The sequence below is a fragment of the Panthera pardus genome, unplaced genomic scaffold, assembly GCF_024362965.1.
Source record: "Panthera pardus isolate Hobbes unplaced genomic scaffold, ASM2436296v1 HiC_scaffold_13, whole genome shotgun sequence".
Lineage (NCBI taxonomy): Eukaryota > Metazoa > Chordata > Mammalia > Carnivora > Felidae > Panthera > Panthera pardus.
The window spans coordinates 127,206,379-127,219,152 of NW_026526688.1; the positions used below are offsets into that span (position 1 = coordinate 127,206,379).

General features: G+C 34.6%; 1 protein-coding gene across 2 annotated transcripts in view; it reads right to left on the reverse strand.

The window, feature by feature from the left end:
- GRID2 (glutamate ionotropic receptor delta type subunit 2) overlaps positions 1-12,774 on the reverse strand; it is a 1,432,440-nt gene that overhangs the window by 105,701 nt on the left and 1,313,965 nt on the right. For both annotated transcript variants that reach the window (XM_053901394.1, XM_019464250.2), the window contains exon 14: positions 9,765-9,931. In XM_053901394.1, the coding sequence (XP_053757369.1) occupies positions 9,765-9,931 (167 nt within the window). The remainder of the gene's footprint in view (positions 1-9,764; positions 9,932-12,774) is intronic.

Consider the following 12,774-nt stretch of genomic DNA (forward strand, 5'->3'; position numbering starts at 1 on the left):
TCTTTTGCAAAAGTTCCATAAATTCAAAATTCTAGGTTTAAAATAAATGTTTTAAAAGGGACAGCTCTGAAATAGGAATAGTATATTATTTTATGGTTTCCAGAGGCTAATCCTTATTTAATAAATGCATATAATATGAGAAGAGGCAATAATTTCCTTTAACACTTTATTAGTTAAAGTATGTTGTTATTTTAAATGAAAACGCATGTACAAATGTATATTATTATTTTATTCTACTTTAGTCTCTATTTGACAGTGAATCTTTCATGCCCTCTCTCTTGCTTTTGTTTTGCATCCCCTGAAACATTTTTCTTTCTTACTTTGTACAAACATGACCATCTAAATTATCTTGTTTTCTTGATCCAGAACAGACAATGTGGATGTGATGAAACCAGCTGGTTTCAGTGGTGTGTGTGAATGTATTTTGTAAAATTTATTTACTTTTTTTATTTTTAAAAACAGTTCCTGATGTGTGAGACAGAAGACTACCACTAGGGATATGTAAATGTAATTTGAGCAACTGTAGAACGAAAGTCTGTAAGCTGGAAGGCTGTTTAAAATAAATATGCACTGGGTAGTGACTTACATTTTTAAAAAATAATCTAGAAATCGTTTTCCAGTTGATTTTACCCAGAGGTTAAACTGAGCTGTTGCAACACTTGCAATAAATGGTCAAAAAAGAAAAATAAGAGTTGGAAGGAGAACACAAGAGAAAGCTGTTGTGACCACTTGAACCTGCACATTGTCTCCCTTTCAGATTCCTGGATTATATGCACTCCTCTGATTGCCACCAAGTCCTCTCTACCCCTCTTCAAACGATACTTTTTTTTCTAATCTTTTCTCCTCAATCTGAGGATATTCTCCCCACTTCACAGCCGGAATACTACAAAAGCCTTGTAAACGGCTTTTCTCAATTAGGCTTTGTCTTGTTTAACCCAACACCTTGGCTTCCTCAAATACTCCTGTGTCCAGATATTCTCCTCAGAGCCTCATGGAGCTGGTGTGGGGTCCTGAGTGAGGACATAAGCCCCAGCCTGGGTTTGAGTCCTAGTTCCATTTGTAATTATTGTGTGACTTTGGTAGGATACTTACCTGAGTCTCAATTTCCTCAAATTTATAAAATGCAAAAAAAAAAAAAAAAAAAAAAGAAATTAATAAATGCCCAATTTACAGAGTTGTGGTAAATACTACATGAGACACATCAAATGTTTAGCACATATGTATTTCATAAATAGCAGCTATCTTCAGTACTCTGGTGTAGCACACTTTCTGTTAGCTTCTCTGCTTCTATTCACCTGTCACTATCCTCTCCAGCCAAATTATTCCTCCTCATTGTCTCTCAACACGCGGTGACTTTTTCATTTTGATACTTTCCTCATGTTTTCCTGAGTATCTCACCTAGACTTGTCCCCGTATCCAAATTCTACTTATCCTTGAAGCTTTCTAGCTCAAGTCTAGTAAAACAGCTCTATTCTACTCAGCAATGATCTCCTTTTCTCTAAAATTTTTCAACATTTATTATCCATACCGGTGTAATGTATAAATTAATATTGCTAAATATTTACACATGTATCTTGATAACGTCACTCCTACTCTCAGAGCCCAGAGACTGTATATATTATGTATACCCAAAGGGAAAACAATTCTTTAACTTCCGGTTATAAGTGTCTATGTGAGAGCTCCTTCCAGCCTTCTGAGTGCAGAGGTTAATTTTGGAATTGCTAGCTGGGCAATCAGCTTTTTTTCTCTTCCCGAAAAGGGAACAAAGTAGTTTAAGAGTACCTCATTCTTATTGGTGAATAAAAGGATTAGGGCTCTAAGCTTTCAAGTTAAAGGAATATTTCCTACCTTCCTTGTGGGAATGAAAGTATATAAGTTCTTAATAGCAGGGAGCTGGAAAGAAAGGTGGACATGTGCTGTGTTTATTTTCTTTTTTCTTCTAAGTTTTTATTACTCATTATATGAATAATTGGAGAATGCCAGAAAGAAAAAAAATTATTATGGTAACAGAAAATAGAAGACTTTTCCTTCCTTCCTCCCTCCCTCCCTTCCTCCCTCTTTTCCTTCCTTCCTTTCTTCCTTCTTTCCTCCCTCCCTCCCTCTTTCTTTCTTTCTTTCTTTCTTTCTTTCTTTCTTTCTTTCTTTCTCTTTCTTTCTTTCCTAACAAACACAAAGAATAGGTATTTAATTTATTAGAATATAAGTAAATGGGATAATCTTTGATCAAAAAGTTAGATAGATCTTTTGTTCATTCATCAAATATTTGTTAACTGATTACTCTATGCTTGCACAAAGGTAGCCACTAGAGATGTAGAGACATATGCCTGAACTCAGGGGGCTTACCAACATGAGGCAGGACCCAAGAAGTAAACTGTAAGAAATATTAAGACAGAAAAAGATCTAATGTGGTTTTTCTGAATCCAAACAGCAATCAGACAAGGAAAAGAAAAAAGAAGCATTCAAATTGGTAAAGCAAAGTAAAACTGTCACTTTTGGCAGATGACACAATACTACATGTTGAAACCCTAAAGATTCCACTAAAAGGGTGCCTGGGTGGCTCAGTCAGTTAATTCAGCTCAGGCCATGATCTAATAGCTTGTGAGTTGGAGCCCTACGTTGGGCTCTGTGCTGCTGGCTCAGAGCCTGGACCCTGCCTTGGATTCTGTGTCTCCCTCTCTTCTGGCCCTCCCTGGTTCTCTCTCTCTCTCTCTCTCTCTCTCCCTCTCTCTTAAAAATAAATATAAACATCATAAAAAAATATTCCACTAAAAAACTAATAGAACTAATAAATGCATTCTGAAGATACAAAATCACCATACACAAATATTTTGCATTTTTGTACACTAATAATGAACTAGCAAAAAGAAAAATTAAGGCAATAATTTCATATTGAATAAAAGAATAGAATACTTAGGAATAAATTTAGCCAAGGAGGTGAAAGGCTTATACTCTGAAAACTATAAGAAACCGATGCAACAAATTGAAGATGGCACAAATGGAAAGATATAGCACATACATAGATTGGAAAATTAATATTGTTAAAATGTTCACACTACCCAAAACAGTGTACAGATTTGATGCAATCTCCCAAAATGCCAATAGCATTTTTCACAAAACAAATAATCCTATAACTTATAAGGAATCACAAAAGACCCCAAACAGCCAAAGCACTCTTGAGAAAGAACAAGGTTGGAGGTATCACACTCCCAGATTTCAAACTATACTACATATCTTTAGTAATCAAAATAGTATGGTGCTGGCACGAAAATAGACACAAAGGGCATTGGAATATAACAGAGGGCCCAGAAATAAACCTATGCATGTATGGTTAATAAATCTACAACAATAAGGGAAAGAATATACAATAGGGAAAAGATAATCTCTTCAATAAATAGTGCTGGAAAACTGGACAGCTACATGCAAAACAATGAAACGCAACCACTTTCTCATACCATATACAAACATGAACGCAAATAATGAAAAACCTAAATGTAAGACATGAAACCATAAAAATCCTAAAAGAAAAACATAGTCAGTAAACTCTTGGGTAATCAGTCTTAGCAATTTTTTGGTTGTTTGTTTGTTTTTGGATCTGTCTCCTCAAGCAAGGGCAACAAGAGTAAAAACAAACAAACAAACCTGGAACTACATTAAACTAAAAAGCCTTCCAATGAAGGAAAAACAAAACAACATGGCTACTTACTAAATGGGAAAAGATATTTGCAAATGATATACCTGATAAGGGTATTCGAAATATATAAAGAACCCATACAACTGAGCACTAAATAATTTGATGAAAAAATGGGAAGAGGACCTGAACGGACATTATTTAAAAGAAGACATACAAATGGCCAACAGACATGACAAGATGCTCAACATCACTCATCATCAGGTAAGTGTAAATCAAAACCACAATGAAATAGCACCTCATACCTGTCAGAGTGGCTAGTATCAAAATGTCAAGAAACAACAAATGCTAGTAAGGATGTAGAGAAAGCACTGTTGGTGGGAATGTAAACTTGTTCAGCCACTGTGGAAAACAGTATGGAGGTTTCTCAAAAAATTAAAAATAAAAATACCCTACAACCCAGCCATTCCACTTGTGGGTATTTCACCAAAGCAAAGAAAAACATTAAATTCAAAAAGACATATGCACCCCTATGTTCACTGCAGCATTATTTAAAATATCCAAGATGTAGAAGAAGCCTAAGTGGTCATTGATAGATGGTTGATAGATGGATAAAGATGATGGGATGGAGATATATATATATATATATATATATATATATATATATATATGAATATTACTCAGCCATAAAAAAGAATGGAATCTTGCCATTTGTGACAATATGCATAGACTTAGAGGCTATTATACAAAGGGAAGTAAGTTGGACAGAGAAAGACAAAAGCCATATGCTATCACTCACAAGTGGAATCCAAAAAAAACAAAACAAATAAGACAAAACAGAAATAGACTCATAAACAAAAAGAATGAACTGGTGATTGCCAGAGGGGATGTGGGTGGAATGATGGGTGAAACAGGTAAAGGGGATGAAGAGGTACAAACTTTTAGTTATAAAATAAATAAGTTATTGGGATGGAAAGTGTAGCAAAGGGCATATAGTCAATAATATTGTAATAACATTGTATGGTGACAGGTGGTAACTATGCTTACTGTGGTTAGCATTTTATAATGCACATAAATGTAGAATCATTTTTAGTACATCTGAAACTAATATAATATCGTATGTCAATTACACTATACTTCAGTTCAAAAAAATTATGCCTGGCCTGTCCAGGCTATTCTGGAAATTAGGGCCCTGGTAAAAATAAAAACAAAAACAAAAACAAAGTGAAGCACAGATATTCTAACAGTTAACAATGCAAAGGGAAGAAACAACAACAAAAAAGAGGCTATATTCAAGAAAATTAAAAGTAATTAAACAAATAAAAGTGGTCATTTATGGACCAAAAATGAAAGTATGTCATGTGTAAGGATTATGATTAATGCTATTCTGTGCCCCCAAGAGGGAGAGGAAGGCGGGCAGAGAGAGAAAGGGCAATCTGTAAGTATTTATTTAAAACACAGATTGTTAAACATCTATGACAATTTTTGGAGCCATACTGTCTCGATTTGAATCTCAGCTCTCATACTCAATGGCTTTGTGAACTAGGACAAATTATGTTACCTCATTATGTCTCAGCTTCTGTGTCTATAAATTGAGGATAATACTAGTACTTACCTCACAGATTGCTTCATTTTGCAAACTACATTTTGCTACTCAAAATTTGGTACATGTAAACATAATATAGTATTATTTTTATATGCTTTTAGAAGAAAGTTGAGGGAAGATAGGGTGCATGATGATGAGAAAACTGGACATGGAATTAGGGCTCTTGAAAATTTTCTAGCTTTATGGCTTTTTGTGATTCTGAGTAAGTAATTTACCCCTTTGAACTAGTTCCATCGTTGATAAAAAGGGAACTACCGATTATTCCATTTGTAAAAATTCGGAAATTCTGTGGCTAGATTGAAATATTATTTATGCGTCTGTACCAATATCATGAATCCAACAAAATCATTCTCCATACAATTTGAAATATGTCCTTGTTTTTGTGTGACTAGGTGGTTCATTCCTAAAGTTTAGAGATAGAAGCCAATAGTCAAAAAAGGGACTTTTTTTATTGATGAAGTATAACATTAAACTTATGAATTAATTACTCCTTGGTATCCACTAAGATTTGAGAACAGAGATGAGCTCATACTAAATGCTCAATAAATATTTTTAAATCATTTTTTAGTCTAATGAATGGTTAAGATTCTGAAATCAACACTGGAGTTTATTTTATTAAAAGAATAATAATATCACTGAAAAATTCAGCTCTCTTCTACTCTTACATGTTTTTAATGTAACAGCTTTTGACTAAATAATTTTTGTATACAAAGACCTATTACAAGACAAGGGCCACATACGCATTTGATGAAATGGTGTCACAGAATTCACTGCAAACATCACTCACCCACTAGAACTCTGGCCTATCTGATGAGATTGCATAAATACTTCAGCTTCTGCTGCCAAGTTATCTATTATTTGTGCAGACAAGGAAACAAAACTCCTCAATCTGATTCTATGATTATATATACTGTAGCATTTACTGGTCCTTAACAGTCATTCCTGAGTGTGTCTACAATCATACAATTGTAAAGTGAGTAGATCCCTATAGCCTGTGTTTCTGATGCTTAACCTAACATTTGCCAAAGCTCAGGCCATCCATTCAGCACATTCACTTGTAGTATAATAGTTGTGCACTAATATGCAAACATACAATAAGCAAATGAGCATTTCATATGATTGTTTTGAAGTGTCATTAAAGTATAGAAGCATATAAGATACTTGGCAGATAGTGCATAATATATGTAGTTACTATATCAACATATAATATTTATTAGATATTAATATTTATTACATATTTGAATACTTTGGTATCTTATAAGTCATGGTATAGGTGTATAGGTACCTGAGAAGAAATTAGCATTTACTTCATATAAAAATCACCCTGAATGCTATCATTTTCATTGAAAATAATTATAGTAGCAATCAGTGATCTAGCATAATCAAGAGCCCAGGATAAGTTGATGTATTAAAGTTGTTTATAATAATTTCTAAGGTGTACTACAATGATTAAATTTTATGGTCTATAATTTTTTAAATCAGTTAATAAAAAAGAGATATCTTTTCCCTAATGGCCACAGCACAAGAGAATGAATGCACATATTTTCTGAATTCAGGGAGGGAGTTAGGGTAATAGATTAATGTGGCACATGTGTATAAAAGGATGCATTGGCACATCAACAGTCACCAGATCATGTTTCTTTCCTAGATTTCTCTTCTTTCAGATGTCCAGGAAACCAGGATACATAGGTCATTATTTAGGAGCTCCACAGAAAGGGACAATTTAAATTGCCAACATCCATAATGCAAATCAAAGGAAAAATAATGCTCAATGCTTAGTATTGTTTTTCAGCAGCTCACTGGATTGTATTTTCTCAGAATTAAAAATCTCTCTTAGGTAAAGCGCCACAGGGATAATAAGAAATGGAACACTTAGTGTGATTTATTAACTATTTCTTTAGTTGCCATTATGTTTGTGTATTGATTTTATTGGCTTCTTCTTTTGCATAAAAGACCCAGAAAGCAGTTCGGGAAACAAAAAGAAAAGCCCAATTAACTACAACTATAGAAATAGTTAAAAACAACGGTGTGCCTCTTTGCTTAGAAGTATCTCTTCTAGGGGCACATGGATGGCTCGGTTGAGCGTCTGACTTTAGCTCAGGTCATGATCTCACAGCTCGTGAGTCAGAGCCCCGTGTCAGGCTCTGTGCTGATAGCTTGGAGGCTGGAGTCTGCTTGGGTTTCTGTATCTCCCTCTCACTCTGCCCCAACCCACTCACATTCTGTCTCTGTCTCTCTAAAAAATAAATAAACATTATTTTTTTTTAATCTCTTCTATTTGTTCCTTCCTCCTCATTCTCCATTGCCCAGTTATGAACTATGCCTTCCTTGTCTCATGCTTCCAGGTTTGCTCTAGTTTTGTCAATCCTAATCCATCCTTCAGCTCAAAACTAGATTAACCCTGCCTTAAATACCCCTGCTTCATTCCCCACCCCCCCCACCCCCCCCCCCCCACCCCCCGGCTCTAGAATGGGCTATAGGTTTTCACAGCTGCTTGTGGTCTACAATACAACTTCCAAACTTCGAATTTCCTTTCAAATTAACTTGCTGCCCTTGTTGCTTCTCAACATATTCTCCTCTCTCCTACTTCTACCCTGTTGTCTTCATCATTTCTCCAAGAATTATCTATGTTTTCCTTTCAGCCTAACTATTCTCTACTAATCCTTCAAGGTCAAATTCAGAGCTCACCTTTTCTGGAGAACTTCCATTCATGTTTCCTTTGATTAACTCTTCATTCTGTATAGTATTCAATTCTTTCAATATCTCAGCTACACAACTTAGTGCAATATAAAGATGCAATACTGATACTGTATATATGTAAATGTCAGCACGCAGTTCTAGAAATGTCTCTATTGTTCATTGTTTCATGTGCATGGGCCATGAATCTCCAACTAGACTGTAAGTGTCTTCCAGGTAAGATCTCTACAGCATAACTGATTTCCAGTTTGTTCCCCTTAGAATCTACTCATCAATAAAGGTGTTTTAACTGATTAATCATTTTTTATACATAAGTACTTTACCTCCTAATTTATTCTTATTTCATTTTTGTCATTTTTGATGTTTTCAGAGCCATAAGGAGCCACTGGTAGGTTGTATGTTTGGTCATAATTATTTACTTCTTTCTTCCCTTTATGTGAAGTACAGTTCCCCACCCCCATCGATTCTGGGCTTGGCCATGAGACTCTTTTTCTTGAGTGGTTTGTGGCAGATGTGGTATATGCCACAACCAGTTAAAAAGCACAAGCAGCACTGCAGGTTTCTGGCAGCCCCTTCTGCAACTTCTCATTGCTGTGAAAACAGGTTGTCCCAGATAGGGCCACGTCTCCAACCTGGCCCTGGAATGAGAAGTTGACCTGCAGCCCGCTGCAGACCTTCACCCAATCACAGCCTTACGTTTCATGAATGCAAAAAGTCCCTGGTACTCTGGGGCTTGTTTATTACACAGAAAAGCTGTCTAACACAGACCTTGGAGTTTGTCACACTTCCTCTTCTGTAGCTAAGGAGAGAGGCCTAGATTTTTTGTCAGCTGATGGGAGAGTTTGGACATCAATTCTGGACTCCTGACTTAATTTTGTTTTTGTTTTTGTTTTTTTAATGAAAATACCTAGCTTTTTGTTATCCTAAAATCTGGAGGAATGCAACCCAAATAGCTTGAAATTTGGGGCCATAGTACTACCTGCTACTGCCCTCTTGGTCTGGCATTGGTTTTTAGAAAATAGGTTGCAAAATATCTAGAAAATAAACAAAATGCAGTATCAATGTCAAATGAAATATACTTCTACCCAAAAGCTACTGCAATCTCTTAGGTCCACACTTGTTTGATAGTAGATAGAATGAAATGCAGTGATCTTTGGGAGTGCCTCTCAGGCCCAGGTCTTTCAATACACACTGTTAATCTAAAATACACATTTCAAAATCTTTTCTTTTAAAAAAAATTTATAAAAGAAAACTTGAATTTGAGGATGAATATAATTTCTTAATTTACCATCTCCTTAATTCCGTGACAAAGTCTCATATACTTTGATGCCAAGTGAGGGAGTCTAAAATTCTTATTCTTTTCCTTTGTGAAATTCAGATGGAAAGATCCTATCATTATGTGCTTCAGTACATCAGCCTGGTCCTAAGTACATTTAACTTTGTCCTGAAGTTTATTTTATGGTTTAGTATTCATAGGAATGAATTCATTTTGCTACAACACTTACTCCTTAAAAATTCAGAGACTAAACTGCTAATTAAGTTCTAAAAAAATTATTAACATACTGCTTTCTTTTGCATATCAATTTTTAAAGAGTAAAACCAGTCATATGCAGCAATATTTCTCCCTTTTTATGGAAAAAATAATACATCAGTACATGCTTTAGGAAATGAATGTGTCATTTAATAACATTTATAACTACCTTTTATTATTGTTATTTATTATGCTTTTCCAAACAAAGAAAACAAAATGTAATAAAACTAAATGGGTAATCAAGTAGATTTTCTTTTTCTATTTTTTTGTCTCTCCTTATTTGGACCACACACAAATCTTACCTTTGTGAAAAAACATCCCTGTAAGGACTGCCATGTTGCAATGCAATTCCATATCCCCGATCAGCAACGGTGTTTCCAATGGTGTAAAATGAACAATCTGGGTCATTGATAGCCACATATTCCAATACAGCTGCATCCCATACAAATGCATAATTTCCATATTTTACCTGTGAAAATATGGAGAATAAAAGCAGAAAATAGGATTTAAGTTTGGAATTTTAAGTTATACAGACAAGGTAAAAAATATTACATTTGTGTATATTTAGTTGTATAAAAACATGGTAGGACCTATATTTCTACATACATATTCTGAATGAGAATTTGGCTTTTGGCTAATTTAAAGCTCTGTTCTCTTGGAAATGAGATAAAGTTAGAATGTTGTTTATGTTTCCAGGCAACATAGCTTATAGTAGTAAATCTCATCTGGACTGGGAAAACAATAAATATATGAAAAGAAGCCATGTCTTTGAGCTTCTCTGAGTGCAGTAATTTTTGTAATTGGACTTGTCTCTTTGGGGACATGGAAGTTACACTTTTTTAGTTATTACGAGAGATATTGGCTTCTAACACGAGGTTATTAGGCTTCTAAGCCAGGTAGGTTTTTCTACTCACCCGATATAGGTATTGTCTCCTTGCATGTGATCTATATTCTATCTTTTTAAATGTTTTTTGTTTTATTTTTGAGGGAGAGAGAAAGACAGAGTGTGAGTGGAGTAGGACAGAAAGAGAGGGAGACACAGAATGCAAAGCAGTCTCCAGGCTCAGAGCCGTCAGCACAGAGCCTGATGTGGGCTCCCACTCAGGAACCCTGAGATCATGACCTGAGCCAAAGTCCAAGGCTTAACCGACTGAGTCACCCAGGTGCCCCTGCATGTGACCTATATTCTAAATGAATGTTGTAAGTCAAACTCTCACTGAAGAAAAATAATTAACACTACCTTGCTGGCAAGACATATTTCCTATCTTATGTTATTCTAAGTTATCTGTTGCCAAGTGTGGTCTATGCAAATTTTGCAGCTGGACTTAAATGAAACCCTTTTGTTGGGCATTGAGATGAGGAAAAAATAATTATACAATCTTCCCTCTCATCATTTAGGAAACATAACTTGATCCTGGTTGTTTACAACACCTTTTAGTGATTATCTTTTATGTATAAGTGTGACTTTTCCCCTAAATTACAAATTTATCAAAAATAAAAGGCAACCTTAATAAAATTAATTTAAAAATTATGTATAAATATAGAATTTAAGTCACAAAATAAACAGAACTAATAATTAAATCAAATATTCAGCTAGTTTGTTTGTTTAGAAAGCAATTTCTTGCTAAATCTGACTAGGGAAAAAGAAAACTTTTACATATAAATACAGATAGAGGAAGTGGTATCAGCAACATGAAGGAATAGGAGGTCTTCTCATAGAAACAACAATTTGGCAGCCATCCATGAACAAAGTACCTTTGTGGGAGCTTTGGGATCCTTGTTGTGTAACTGTGACAGAATCTAAGACTGAATAATACTTTCAGGAGACAGGGCTGTTCTCAGTGATTGGCTAACCAACTGTTGTTCTGTCTACATTCCTGAAAGCAGCCTATCCCCTTGAGGACTTAACTCCAGTACTACAAAGGTAGAAGACAAAGATGCCCATTCTCACCACTTCTATTCAACATAGTACTAGAAGTCTTAGCCAAAGCAATTATACAGGAAAAAGAAATAAAAATATCCAAATCAGAAAGGAAGAAGTCAAAATATCTCTGCCTGCAGATGATAAGATCATATATGTAGAAAATCTTAAAGACTAAACAAAAAAAGCTGTTAGAACTAATAAAGCAATGCAGTAAAGTTGCAGAATACAAAATCAGCATGCAAAAATCAGTGGCATTTCTATACACAAGCAATGAACTCTCTGAAAAGGATATTAAGAAACAATGACATTTATAATAGCAATGAGAATAACAGAATACTTAGGAAGAAATGTAACCAAAGAAGTAAAATATTTATATGCTTAAAGTTACAAAAGAGTGAGGAAGGAAATTAAAGAAGACATAGATTAATGGGAAGAAATCTTGTGTTTGTGTATTAGAAGAATTAACATTGTTAAAATGCCCATACTACCCAAAGTGATCTACAGATTTAATGCAATCCCTATGAAAACTCCAATGGCATTCTTTTTTTTCCAATGGAATTATTTACAGGAATAGAAAAAACAATCCTAAAATTGACATGTAACCACAAAGACCCCAAATAGTTAAAGCAATCTTAAGCAAGAAGAACAAAGCTGGAGGCATCATGCTTTCTGATTTCAAAATATGTTACAAAGCTACAGTAATCAAAACAATATGATAGTGGCATTAAAACAATTAGATCAATGGAACAGAACAGAAATTTCAGAAATAAAACTATACATTTACAGTCAATTGATGGTCTATAAGAGTTCCAAGAACATCCAATGAGGAAAGGATAGTCTGTTCAATGACTGGTGATAGGAAAATTGGATAGTCATGTGTAGAAGAATGAAATTGGACCTCTATCTCACACCATATACAAAAATCAACACAAAATGGATTAAAAACTTAAATGTAAGACCTAAAACTTAAAACTCATAGAAGGAAACATAGGAAGAAAGTGTCTTAACAGTAACCTGGGCAGTGATTTTTGGATATGAGACAACCAAAAGCCAGGCAACAAATGCAAAATTAGATGATTGAGATTGTATCAAATTAGAAAGCTTCTGTATATATAATGAAATAATTAACTGAGTGACAAAAGCAAGCTACAGAATAGAACAAAATATTTGCAAACCACATATCTGATAAGGGATTCATATCCAAAATACATAAGGAACTCCTACAACTCAAAAATGGCAAAAAAAAAAAAATAAATAACCTGACTAAAAGATGGGAAAAGGACATTTCTCAAAAGAAGATATATGAAAGGCCAAAAGATATATGAAAATGTGCTCAACATCATTGGTCATCAGGTCATCAGGAAAATTCAAATAAAAACCACAATGAA